The sequence below is a fragment of the Ctenocephalides felis genome, unplaced genomic scaffold (genome assembly GCF_003426905.1).
Source record: "Ctenocephalides felis isolate EL2017-DRISC unplaced genomic scaffold, ASM342690v1 CF-g0.4_SCAFFOLD_00845, whole genome shotgun sequence".
Classification (NCBI taxonomy): domain Eukaryota; kingdom Metazoa; phylum Arthropoda; class Insecta; order Siphonaptera; family Pulicidae; genus Ctenocephalides; species Ctenocephalides felis.
In genome coordinates, this window is record NW_020536999.1 from 30293338 (window position 1) to 30306065 (window position 12728).

General features: G+C 26.6%; 2 protein-coding genes across 2 annotated transcripts; one reads left to right on the forward strand and one right to left on the reverse strand.

The window, feature by feature from the left end:
• Nucleotides 1-479: 479 nt before the first annotated feature.
• LOC113381937 (uridine phosphorylase 2-like) lies at nt 480-8062 on the forward strand. Its single transcript, XM_026620578.1, has 7 exons — nt 480-601; nt 678-807; nt 1795-1956; nt 2818-3003; nt 3091-3229; nt 6424-6617; nt 7970-8062. The coding sequence occupies exons 1-7, from the start codon at nt 570-572 to the stop codon at nt 8060-8062; spliced, it is 936 nt and encodes a 311-aa protein (XP_026476363.1). The 5' UTR covers nt 480-569.
• Nucleotides 8063-9608: 1546 nt separating this feature from the next.
• On the reverse strand, nt 9609-12362 carry LOC113381949 (protein abrupt-like). Its single transcript, XM_026620579.1, has 6 exons — nt 12315-12362; nt 11515-11695; nt 11153-11304; nt 10670-11068; nt 10163-10323; nt 9609-9774 (listed from the first exon to the last, which is right to left on the reverse strand). The coding sequence occupies exons 1-6, from the start codon at nt 12360-12362 to the stop codon at nt 9609-9611; spliced, it is 1107 nt and encodes a 368-aa protein (XP_026476364.1).
• Between the last annotated feature and the right edge of the window lie 366 nt (nt 12363-12728).

A 12728-nucleotide genomic window follows, 5' to 3' on the forward strand; every position in this document is an offset into this window, starting at 1 on the left:
ATGTTTAACTTAATTGTAAGCAAATTAAGTGTGAGAGATTTTACGTTGTTTTCACATCGCAGTGCTATAGGTCGTGGAGACTCTTCCAGTTCGATTCATGAAAGGTGTACCCGAGCTGTCCATATATTTTTTGCGCAAAAAATTAAAAAAAGAATTTTTATAGACTGTATAAAATTTTTTAATGCGTAAGATCGATATGAAAACTGAAAATAAAAATTATTACTGCTTTTTATTTGGGGAACGGAGAAAGGAATAAATTATTCACTTATTTTAAAAATCGTGTTTAATATTTTAATTATGAACCTATGTTTTCATATTTACCAGAAAACATATATATATATATATATATATATATATATATATACATAAACCTTGAATCTAATTTTAGTTCATTTTCACCCACTATGCTCTATTAGCAGATTGATGGCGTTTATAGAGAGCTTCTGAAGATTTCAAACTGCAGTGTGACAAGTACACGTGTGGAGTGAAGATCGGCGTATATTTTATAAGTGAACGAAACCTTGTTTACCATTTGATCAGTTAAATAATAATAGTTTTTTTTTTTAAATATGAGTTTGCAGAACGGTAAATACAGTAACGGGTATGTAATTAATACAATTACGTTATCATTAATAATTTATTGGTGTTTTTATTGATTATATTTTATTTTGTGTAAGCAATCGCAAAGGAAAATCTTCCGTAATTCTAAAAAATCCGCATTTGCACCATCTTGACCAGGATGTATTGTATCACTTGGCTTTAGGTACAGGAAGTCATGACTTTGAGAAAATGTTTGGCGATATTAAGGTAATAATAAAATAAACTAATGGTGTATGGCATCGTGCCTTTAGGCAAATTGCTGGAACTTCCGGTACCAAAAGATTTTTTGAAATCTTTGAAAAAATTTGATTTTTGAGATATTTTAAATTGAAAAAAAAAAACTGACTTTTTTGGAAAAAAATATTTTATTATAACAACTCCTAATTCTTTTATTCTAATTTTAAATTTTAAATTTATGCGTTAAATTTTATATAAGTCTAAATATTTCTCTGTTAGTTTTATGTTATAAATTTTTATAATATGACATAGGTAAAATAATTTAAATTAAATATGAATAAAGTAAAAAAAATGGTTTACTAAATATTAAAATACAGTATAAAATTTATTCATAAACAGTATTAATATACAGAAATACAGTGGTTTAAATGTGCAAAAAAATAAATGATTATTCTAATTTTATATTTGCATATTAAAAAGTTTGAGTATAACTATTTTTCAATTGTTTAAACATTTAAGTGTTATTTCATAATACAAATGTTAAAAAAATAAATTGAATATTGAATAACTAGTCCATAACTAGTCAACTAACTAGCAATGATGTTAATCGTAAATACTAAATGATAAACGAAATACTAGATGTTATTTAAACAATTTGTTACAGTTTGTTTAGTCAAATTTTTTGAATAGTTAATTAAATAACATATATTTTGGCGTCACATACCATGTTCATGTGTTTTTATATAAAATCTGTGTTTTTTTGTAATTTGTAGTTTTACAGTTTAGGAAGTAGATCTTTTAACTATGTTCATTTTAATATTTTAATTATAATTTGCATTATGATGAACGTAAATAATAGTTGATAAATTGTTTCAATTTACTCTGAGAAATTTTCTAAGAAAATAAAATATGAGCATAAGAGTTGAAATTTTGCAAAATTGAACTTAAAAAACCGCATGTTATTTTCATATTTATATACTATGAAATCTATTATTTTTTTATTTTCTAATTTTTCAGTTTGTGTGTATGGGAGGAACTGCAAATCGCATGGAAACTTTCGCTAAATATATGCTTTCAGTTTTGGATATTCAATTGCCTACAGGATCAGCTTTGTATGATATGATTCAATCTTCTCATAGATATTCTATGTATAAAGTTGGGCCTGTACTTTGTGTTAATGTAAGTATATAATATATAATGCAATGATTATTATTTAAAAATGAATGAAGCATGAATATTATTGAGATGATTTATTTTTATGAATAACGAGCTCCGATCATTTTTCTAAACTCGCTCGTTTCTTATTGGAAACTTAATGAACTTGTTTGACTTGGTTTCATATTTACATTTGTTGCCTCACACGAAGGAATGTTGTTCCTTAAGTTTCCTATATGCTTCTGAAAGCATATATACTTTTAAGACAGCATTTTTAATAACTGTTGTAATAACATCTTTTATCACCTATCTTGTTATATAAACAAGATATTTCTTACCTTACAAAGCCACTCTCTTTTTATAAAAATCAATTGTTACTATATTCTATAATGGTCATACTTAGTTGCAAATTTTATTTTATTTTACAATGGTAATTTTAATGGTTTGATACAATTTTAGATATAAATTTATATAAATAGTAGAAAATAAAGGTGGAATGAATTTTTAATGGTAATTAATTCAATCGAGAAAACAAATTAATTAATTCATAACAACATTGCTAAGAGAGAGTAATTTATTGAAAATCGTTTATGAAATTTCATATTTATAATTATTTGTCATGTGATGTGAATGCAGATGATTAGTATACTTAGTTACAATACAATATTATTTCTTTAGAACGCCTAGTTAAGGAAAAATAATCAAAATATCGTGTTTATGAAAATATTACATGACACCTTAATTAAGCCTTTAGAAGTTTTGTATTTGTTTCTGAAAGATATATTTAAAAAACATTATATAAAACTTCAATTAGTACTTTTTGAAATATTCTTAAAACCTCACCTGTTAAACTATATATTTTTCAACAACATTTTCTTTTTCCAGCATGGAATGGGTGTTCCATCTCTAAGTATTTTATTGAACGAAGTAATGAAATTGTTGCACTATGCAGGGGCAAAAAACCCCATAATGTTTCGTATAGGCACCAGCGGAGGAATTGGCGTTGACCCTGGTACTGTGGTTATTTCTAATAAAGCTGTTGATGGCTTGTGCAGACAAGTTCACGAAATGGTTAGTTTAATTTATTTAAAACTTTTTTATGAATGGGCATTGCAATATTATTTTATCATTGTGAAATATGCTTATTAATTTTTTCAGTATAATCTTGGCAAAGTGGAACATCGTCCAGCAATATTAGATGAAAATTTGGCAAAAGATATTCAGAAAATGGCGCAAGATGATGATCCATTCCAGACGGTTTTAGGGACGACAATGTGTGCACATGACTTCTACGAAGGTAAGATTTTATTAATAATAATTTGATATAAATAAAATATTTTTATGTATTTTAAAATGTATATATATACATATATTAGTTTGTCAAATATCTCCCTTCCGCCTTTTTGTATTATAAACCAAGAGCAAAAAAGCGGAAGGGAGATATTTGACAACCTAATATATATACAAAATATTTTAGATCAACTTTATAGCCTAACACAAATTTGTAAATAATATTATTAATTATCAATTATTTTTAAGCCTTGATAATTATGATGATCAAATTATCAAGGTTCAGTTAGTTATTACGTATTTTAATTCTGTTTATATATTAAAGAATTTTGTGAGCTTTGCTGCATCTTTATGGCATTGGCTAAATGTCTGAATTAAATTTCCATTAATTGATATCAATGAAATAGATGCAGAATAATAAAATTTCAGATGAATTCCGCTAAAGGTCATTAACGATTGTTTAATTAACGATTATGCTGCTTCATTAATATAACGTTATAGTTGTGCAAACATATCGTAACAATAAAACTTATCGCGTTTCATAACAGCAATATAGTATATATATATATATATATATATATATATATATATATATATATATGTATATATCAAATTACCCAGAGTGTTAGTAAACGTATAGAGATTAAGTTCTGGCAATTGTTAAGTTTAAATGCGTATTTGAAATAATTTAGGAAAAACCTTGATACGCTCATATTGACAAACATATCATAAAAATAATCGATTACAATAAAGTATATGTATTTTAAATCAATCGATGTAAACAATATTATCTCTTTTTTAACCTACCCTCACATCTTATGATCTTTTTTCTTAATACTTTCATCCATATTATTTTAAGGAAGCATATTTTTACTTAACAATCATCTGCTCATATTTGAATTGATATTATTAACTAAATGAATTTTAAATTTCGGGTAGTACGTGGCGCAAGAGATAAGATAAGAGGTCTTGGCCTTAGATTCTAATCCCGCGTTATGTACTACCTGATATCGAGCAATAGTGGTGTCGAACGAAAATTTCATTCCGGCACGCGTTCCGAAACTAACTGCGATTTCTGAAGAATTGAAAAGAAAAACAAATGCCGAGATTTTTCTAATTTTTGTGAAATTTTTATATTTATAATTATAAACAAGTGTTTGAACCGAACGCAAACCGGAACGAACCGGCTCGTTTTTCCGAACCGTAAACCGGAATCGGGTATGTTTTTTTCAGCGAAACTGGGCTCAAACCAAACCGAAACAATTACGAAAACCGGTTTTTGAACCGATTTTTTAATTTCAGTGTTTTGTTAAGAAATTATTAGCACATAGTGATTACCATTTCTACTTGTAAATATAGATAAAAATATGTTTCCAAGAGAAAAAAGCTCTACCGTAATTACTGCACTATTAAAAAGATAAAAAATCATCGGTAATAGATAAATCCTAATAAACATCAAATTTAAATAGGCTAACTAAATTGAGTGGCTTTCTAATAGCTATCTGTTAAATAATAACTACCTAAATAATTACTAAATGTTTTAATATAATGATAGACCAATTTTAATTGGTAAATCAGATATGTCATTGCGCCATAACATCATCGTCTGCAAAATGATGATTTTATTACTGATATAAAATTGGTGACATTGGTCAATTTAATTGAAATTTTATTCATGAAACAACAACAATATCGACCTTATAAGTATTTCCTGAAGTTGTGAAACAAGTATAATATTGATATCAATAATTTTTATGCAATTTTCCGATAAAAAGTGAATACGTCATTGCACTTGCGTATGCCCTTTATATGTTATTCAGCAAATGACACAAAAATAAATATTAAATGAAATATAGTATAATGAGAGTTTATTAAATCGTAGATGAACGAAATAATGTATATTAAATAATAATGCTTTGTAAATGCTATATTTTTCAGAATTCCTGACACAATATCTTATCAAAATATAATTTTACTTACGACATTTGTTTGGATAAAAGCATTGTGCAACATTATGCAAACAGTTCTTTCTGCATATACCAAACTTCTTGAGTTTTTCTTTTCTAATTATAGTCACATATTTTTCGCACATAAGTATCTTGTGTCTTATATTTTATATATATATATATATATATATATATATATATCAAAATATAGAGAATTTCTGTGTGTTTGGACGATCTAATATTTGTTTTACAGAAATTACAAACCCTGACATTAAATTTATAGCTACATGTGATATCAGTATTTACTCTCTTGCCATTTCACCAGTATTATCTTACAAAAGTAGTTATAAATTATATAATATAATATATGATCAATCGAATTGCAATTGCACCTTTTAAAATTTATAAATTAAAACAATTCATCCTGCAGAAACAATATAATATTTTGTTCGTTTTAGTAATAAAAAATGTTACTTAAGAAATTTCTAATATATCTAATAATATCGTACCTTTTAAGCAATATTATAATGCGTATTCAAATATGCTTTTTGATATTTTAGTTACATTTGTATGTAACTAGTACCAAACTGTAGTGGTTTTGGCAATATATAATTTAATAATTATTTTGAATTAAAATTTTATCTGCGGTCAGCCTGTTATTTTTACAACTCTTATTTTACATTGTATTATGAATGTATAGAGCTAAAAATATTATTAGTTCGATAATTAATTCATTATAATTATATTTTTTTACTGATTTATTAATTTAATTTATTATATGAAACAAATATTATTTAAAATATAATTTTTCCGAATTAATATAGAGAGTACGACCTGACTCTATTATTTGCACAACTGATCAATTGCATTATCAAAAATATAACACACACACATGATATATATATATATATATATATATATATATATTATTCTTTGAAATTATCGAAAATTATATTTGAATCTAGTATATATTTACATATGATAAAATTAATGAAGATTTTTTCATAATAATTACTTATTTTATCTTTACATTTAAAATGCATAAATAAAGGAATTCTCTAACAGTAAGTTGAACATTGAAATTAATTAATTCATTCAGCAATTCGATTATAATTTGTACTGGATTTGTTATCTTCTTGTACTGGATTTCTGATCTGTAAATAAATATAAATTTTATACTTTCAATAGGTTAATAACTGATTTACGTTATCGAATCTTGATGTATCAATAAAATATCTCATCTGTCCACGAAAAGGTCAAGGCCGCTTGGATGGTGCCTTCTGCAGTTATACAGAGTCGGAGAAGACGAATTTTTTGGAGCAGTTATTCGCCAAAGGCGTACGGAACATCGAAATGGAAAGCACTGTATTTTCGGCATTTACTCATCATGCTAACATCAGAGCCGCTATTGTTAATGTAACAATAGTCAATAGATTGGAAGGAGATCAGGTTAGTTGGAAACATTTCTTTTCTCATTTTGTGCCTGTGTAACAAGCAGAATCCTTCTTTTATGATTTACCTAATCTTAAATTATTAGAAGACAATCCATTGGTTGTCCATTTCTTTTGTAATATGATTATTATGAGACATTCTTTGGGCTATTTTCACTTAAAATTATATCAAAGATTTAAATTTTCACTACTGAAACGATTGGTTGTGGTTACCCACCAGTGGGTGGAGTGTCGAACAAGCCAGTTGAAAATAAATGGATTTTTCAAATTTGGTTTTGAAGATTTGTTCATTTTTTGATTTTTGTATTCAGAAACAATGCAAAATAACTTATTTATTAGAAGATGCAATAATATAATATTGCATATTACAAATGATATTTGAATATTGAATATTTCAATTTTAAATATTTACTGCACTCTACAAATACTGATGTCTATTTATGTTTAGAACAAACACATTAATGTCTGGACAAATGTTTAATTTGCTGTGATGAATTTTAAATCTATGTGTTTAATTGATATAATTATCCTAATTTATTTATCTAGAATTAAATTTTATAATATTTTCATACTATTTCACTAAAATGAGTTGAGTTGGGAGAAACATTATTTTTTTAAAGTATATTTTGGTTTATGAATGAGTGGATCATTTAATTTTTTTGTTCATAATATATATATATATTATTTTTATATATATATATATATATTGATATTTAATATATTATATATATATATATATATATATATATATATATATCTATATAGGATGGCCCTTAATATGGAGTTTTCGAATTTTCTTGTTCTCAGGGGCTCAAATGCTTCCAAATTGATAAAAAAAATTCTCTGAATGTTTTACATCTTAATATTAACTTAAGACAGTCCGCACTCACCCAAAGTTTCTACAAAATGGGTAAAATTCAATTTTTATTATAACTTACCAACAGTGAATCAAAATTCGAGAGAATAACATTGTATTTGCTTATTATATCATAAGTTTAAAAAATTACAATAAAATTTTTAAAAATAAGTATTTAATTAGGAAAAAGAACTAAGAAACTTTGGTTAAAATGCGGACTATCCTAAAGTTAATATTAAGAGCTAAACCTTTCAGAGAATTTTTTTTATCAATTCTGAAGCATTTGAGCCCCTGGGAGCAAGAAAATTCGAAAACATTCATACTAAGGACCACCCATATACATTTATATGTTTACTTATTGATATGTATCTATTTTGCGCATTGATTTTTAATTGTGATCAAATTCCTAATTAGGTCCATTCATTACCAGTAATATAATTTAATTCGCATCAAAACAACATTATTTTAATATTTTCTGTGGTAATTAATTTCAGATAAGAAATTCAAAGCAACAATTATTGGAATATCAAGACCGCCCACAGATTATAGTCGGAAGATACATAAAAAAGTGCTTGCAGTCGCAATAAGTTTCATATTGTAATAAGGCTGCAGATGAAATAGCTTAATTGTTTATCATTCCTACTTAATTATTATAAGTTTATTATATTACTATATTACATATCCTATATTATGACCATATTCCAATTTATCTATAGTACTTTTTATCAAAGCTTGTGTAATTTTATTATTTATTTAAGTGATTAATGAAGTAATTCGTCATATCTACATTTTAGTTCCTGATATACAGATAAAAATATTTATTTGATTAAATCTAAAAATTAAATACATTTGTGAAAGAAATATTACGCATTTTTAGGTTTTTAAAATGTTTGATAACATTTCATCGTAATGTATACTTAAAGCTTATTAAAAGTGCATTTAAATTATATGTTTACTGTTATATGATAATATTATTTTTACCCCAAGGAAAATTATTATGACTATAAAGCATAATTTATAAGAAACATAGATAAGAAAGTTTGAAATTTTATATGATATTTTATATTTAGAATAATGATATTGTTTATAATTTATACAATATGTCTGCATATCAAAAGCGAATGTAATTTGAGTAATAAAATTCCTGAACCGAATATCTTTGCTTAAATGATAAACAATAGTATAGCTGATAACAATTTTATTTAACAATAACTAATGAATAACAATATCACAGAGTGTCAGGTATTTCAACACAATTTTTGTACATAGTACTAATTGAGTATTGCTTTTCTAAGTTCTCTCACAACGACGTATTATGTTACCTTTATGTCAGGGTATATATATATATATATATATATATATAATAAATTCTGAATTTTATTGATAATTTATTAATTTCTAACATTACTAACAATTTTAACTTAAATTTACATCAAATAATTAGCGTAATAAGGTACAACGGATTTTTTCTAATTTTGTCTTATTTCACTTTTTGATAATTAAATGTAAAGTTTGTAAATGGATTATTACTCTGAAAATTGTTGATCAGACTCTATTCATTGATTGGAAGAACACTAACTGATTTATATTTAATCTTTAACAATAACCATTTCCGTCAATTTCTGAAAATCGCAAAGGTTATTACTGTTACTAATTCTGGTTTATCTGTTTACACTAATCAACAAATATATTGTACTAAGAACATTTTCTATAACACTTATTAGTCTTTTGTGTTCAAACAAATATTATTTCTACATTATTATTATGACGACTAGAATTGTATTAAAGCGTATCTGCTCATGTAAAAATATTTTTTACAAGAGTGCTTAAAATTATTTAAGAATATGTCTTCAATGTGTATATAATATGAATATTATCATATTTCATTAAATTTCTCTAAGATTTGCGCTATATTTTCATGATATATCTGATCAAATTGAATTTTGAGAATAATGTTTTCCACTTGACCAATTTGTTTAAAATTTATCTTGATAAAACTGGGCTATTGCCTAGTTTATAAATAATTTATAAACTATAAAATTTGAATAAATAAGAAGAACTATTTAAAAATTTAATGAAATTATCTCACTATTCCAAACTTTTTTCACTTCAAAATCTTTCAGTTAATTTGCTCTATAAACTATCTTTAATTAAAACCAACACTCCACTAGGATGAAAAACACCTCCTGAATTTTCGGTAATGGACGGTTGTTGTTGCAAAATTCCTGAAGATCCTTTGATAATATTTCTCTTTCTGCTCTGATTCGATTCTGGATTTCTTGTTCCACCTCCCGGATGTCTTGAATAATAAAAAAGCAAACAAACAAATAAATGAATAAGTAAATAAATTTATATAGAATTTAATGGTAAAAATTAATTATTAATTCATTTTTTTAAATGATGAATGAATGATGGATGAATGAATTTTATGATTTTAATTTTCTGAACTTTATTGATTTTATTATTTAAAGGAAAAACTGAATTCTTTTAATTTTTAATTAATTAGAAGTATAGAAATGTAGAAAGATGTTTGTTTTAACAGTTCTTGGAGAATGCTTATCCCATTCAACTGAAAGTTCGAAATAATTATAAACAAAAATTTATATGAAAAAAATTAAAGAAAGGGGAATGTTTGTTCGCGGAAAGGAAATCATAAAAATATATTTTTATCGCAATATATAATCTACCTGTATGATACATGTTTGCGAAGTGCGTCTCTACTCCTGGACACGTGCCTGCACACGTGGCACGCATACTGAGCATCGCGATGTGTGTCCATGTGCACCCGAAGATTGTACTGGTTACTTAGTCGTTTTTGGCATATGAAGCAGGTTGCGTATGTTTTGCCCTATATAACAATTATATGACTTATACTGATATAAATTAATTTTCTACTAAGCGAAGAACTCGATTCAATTCCTAATGTAGAAATCTATATAATAATTATAATCTTGCATATAATAAATATTAAAATTAAGCAATTTTTAACATAAATTTCGAACAGATAAATAGATAAGATATGAATTTACTTTGTCTGAAAGTGTTGAATGGTGTTTAATATCATATATGTAACTAACTAATCGACAATGTGCGACCTCCAATTAAAAATTCACGGACACACAAGATACACTATCGTAAAGTATAGCTAATGTTAATATATATTTATTTATTATGATGAACTATTTTTTACTAACTTGAGGTTCAACTGGCGGCTGAGGTATAGGATCTCTTTTTCCAGCTCCGCACTTCAGTAGCTCGGCTATTATATCAATCTTTCTTGGCTCCTTTCCATTATCTAAAACACTATCTACGTCATTTTCTGATTTCGAAATTTCTGATTCAATGGGTTTACTCGAATTGGTATATGGAGAATAAATATTAGAATTACTTCCTAAACCAAAATTATTCCTTATGTTATTGTTGATTATTGTTGTTTGTTTTTCAGAAGCATTAAAATTATGAGGAAATAAGGTTGATACGTCTGCATTTGGGGATTGCGGTCTAATAGTTCTATATTTTGTTTCAGGCGAGATTTGTTTTTCAGAAGTTCGTTCAGAGCAACTGTAATCCATAGCGCATTCAACATTTTCTTGCTGGAAAATCAATATATTTAAAATAAAAATAGATTATATATATATATATATATATATATATATATAATAATTTATAGGACTTACGGTTACAGATGTAGTTTGTTGTTGATTAGCAAGACCTTTGATACCCAAGGCATCAGCTAAACTGAGTATAGATAGAAGTTGATCTTCAAATATCGTTACTTCGCCAGAATACACAAAAGTCATTAGAGCACATAAGGATGAATATGGAACACCTGAAATATTTTTTAAAATAAATAAATTTATTATAACGTATAAATTCATTTATAACGTTGATTGCTTGGTTTATGGAAGCTGAACACAAGGTGACATAACGAAGGGTATCTAAAATATTGAATATGACAATTCTTAGATTTGAATTATTTGTAAAAAATTAAATGATTTTCGCGAGTTTTATTATTTTTTACCGATCCGTTATCCGTCACCTGGTAGTACAATGACGGGTTGCGCAGACGGAGCCAAGGCTGCGAAAAGTTCAGAGAAAAAATCGCTGCAGGAGGCCAGTAAAATTCTGTGGGCTCTAACAGTTCTACCTCCTGCACTGAGGGTTACATCAGTAAATCGTGAGGAGTCCAATAATCCAGGTAGGGATGATGCCAAAGATGCCTGGAATTCAAAATAAGTTGTAAGTGAAATATTAATTTTTGGCAATTTTTTAATATTTGTGTTTATCAAAGAAAATTCTATTATTTTATTATAAGCATGTTATTACTATTAAGATAAAACATATTATAATATACCAAATTCATATTATGAATTATTATATAATCAATAAGTATTTATAAAACGTATTTATTTTTTTGAAATTTTGCGCGATCGACAATGCATATGTGGGCAGTCTTGTGAAGAATATACAATGGTGAATAAAAATGTTGTATATTTAAAAAATTGCAGACAAAAATTGAAACACTATTTTAAGTTACTGGTTGCCCACTAATAATCCAGTATCATGATTTGAAAAGGTTGCAATTTAGAAGAAAAATGCCAGTAAAAGTTTTTCACAATAGTTATTTTCAATAATTCTTGATATTGGATACACTGAATCATAGTGTTGCATTTTAGAACCGCGTGTATCGCCATCAGATTGAAGAGGGTCAAGGTCAATAGAACTGAACACTTGCTTTATCTCAAAGCTTTATAAATATTAATATCTCCAGCCACAAAACCAGGTGAAATATTTACATGATCGTATTCACCTATTCTGTCTACCTATTTCATATTTTACCTGGTGATTATTCCAACGCAAACAGAATTGTTGTGTTTTAGTTGCCATACTACTTAGTTTGTTGATCGCACTCTATTTTATCTTAAGAACTCAATGAGAAATATTAGTATCAAATTTTGAAATTTTAATTGTCCGACATGATCTATTGTTGCATATCGCTAATACTATAATTCCTGATGTTAAACTGTTCTAGTTTAATAATGCGCGCGTACTACTGACCGCTTACTAATATGCGGTTGACATAGTGACGAACCATATGGGATCCAGGCCAGTCGCATCTATTTCGGTGCCTATTTTGCTCATCTACTTCTGGAACGGAATCAACCCACCTATTTCTGGCTCCAGCCTCGAAGAGGCCGATGTTATAAATAAACCGCGCGGGGTAATACGAACGCCTTGTTGTGCAATAACACG

Excerpts from the sequence above, each read along its gene's own strand:
- LOC113381937 (XM_026620578.1), top strand. The coding sequence starts at position 570 with ATGAGTTTGCAGAACGGTAAATACAGTAACGG. Across the intron at positions 602-677 it reads AACGGTAAATACAGTAACGG|CAATCGCAAAGGAAAATCTT; the intron begins GTATGTAATTAA and ends ATTTTGTGTAAG. Across the intron at positions 1,957-2,817 it reads GGCCTGTACTTTGTGTTAAT|CATGGAATGGGTGTTCCATC; the intron begins GTAAGTATATAA and ends TTCTTTTTCCAG.
- LOC113381949 (XM_026620579.1), bottom strand. The coding sequence starts at position 12,362 with ATGGCAACTAAAACACAACAATTCTGTTTGCGTTGGAATAATCACCAG. Across the intron at positions 11,305-11,514 it reads ACCCGTCATTGTACTACCAG|GTGTTCCATATTCATCCTTA; the intron begins GTGACGGATAAC and ends AAAATATTTCAG. Across the intron at positions 11,069-11,152 it reads AACAAACTACATCTGTAACC|CAAGAAAATGTTGAATGCGC; the intron begins GTAAGTCCTATA and ends TTGATTTTCCAG.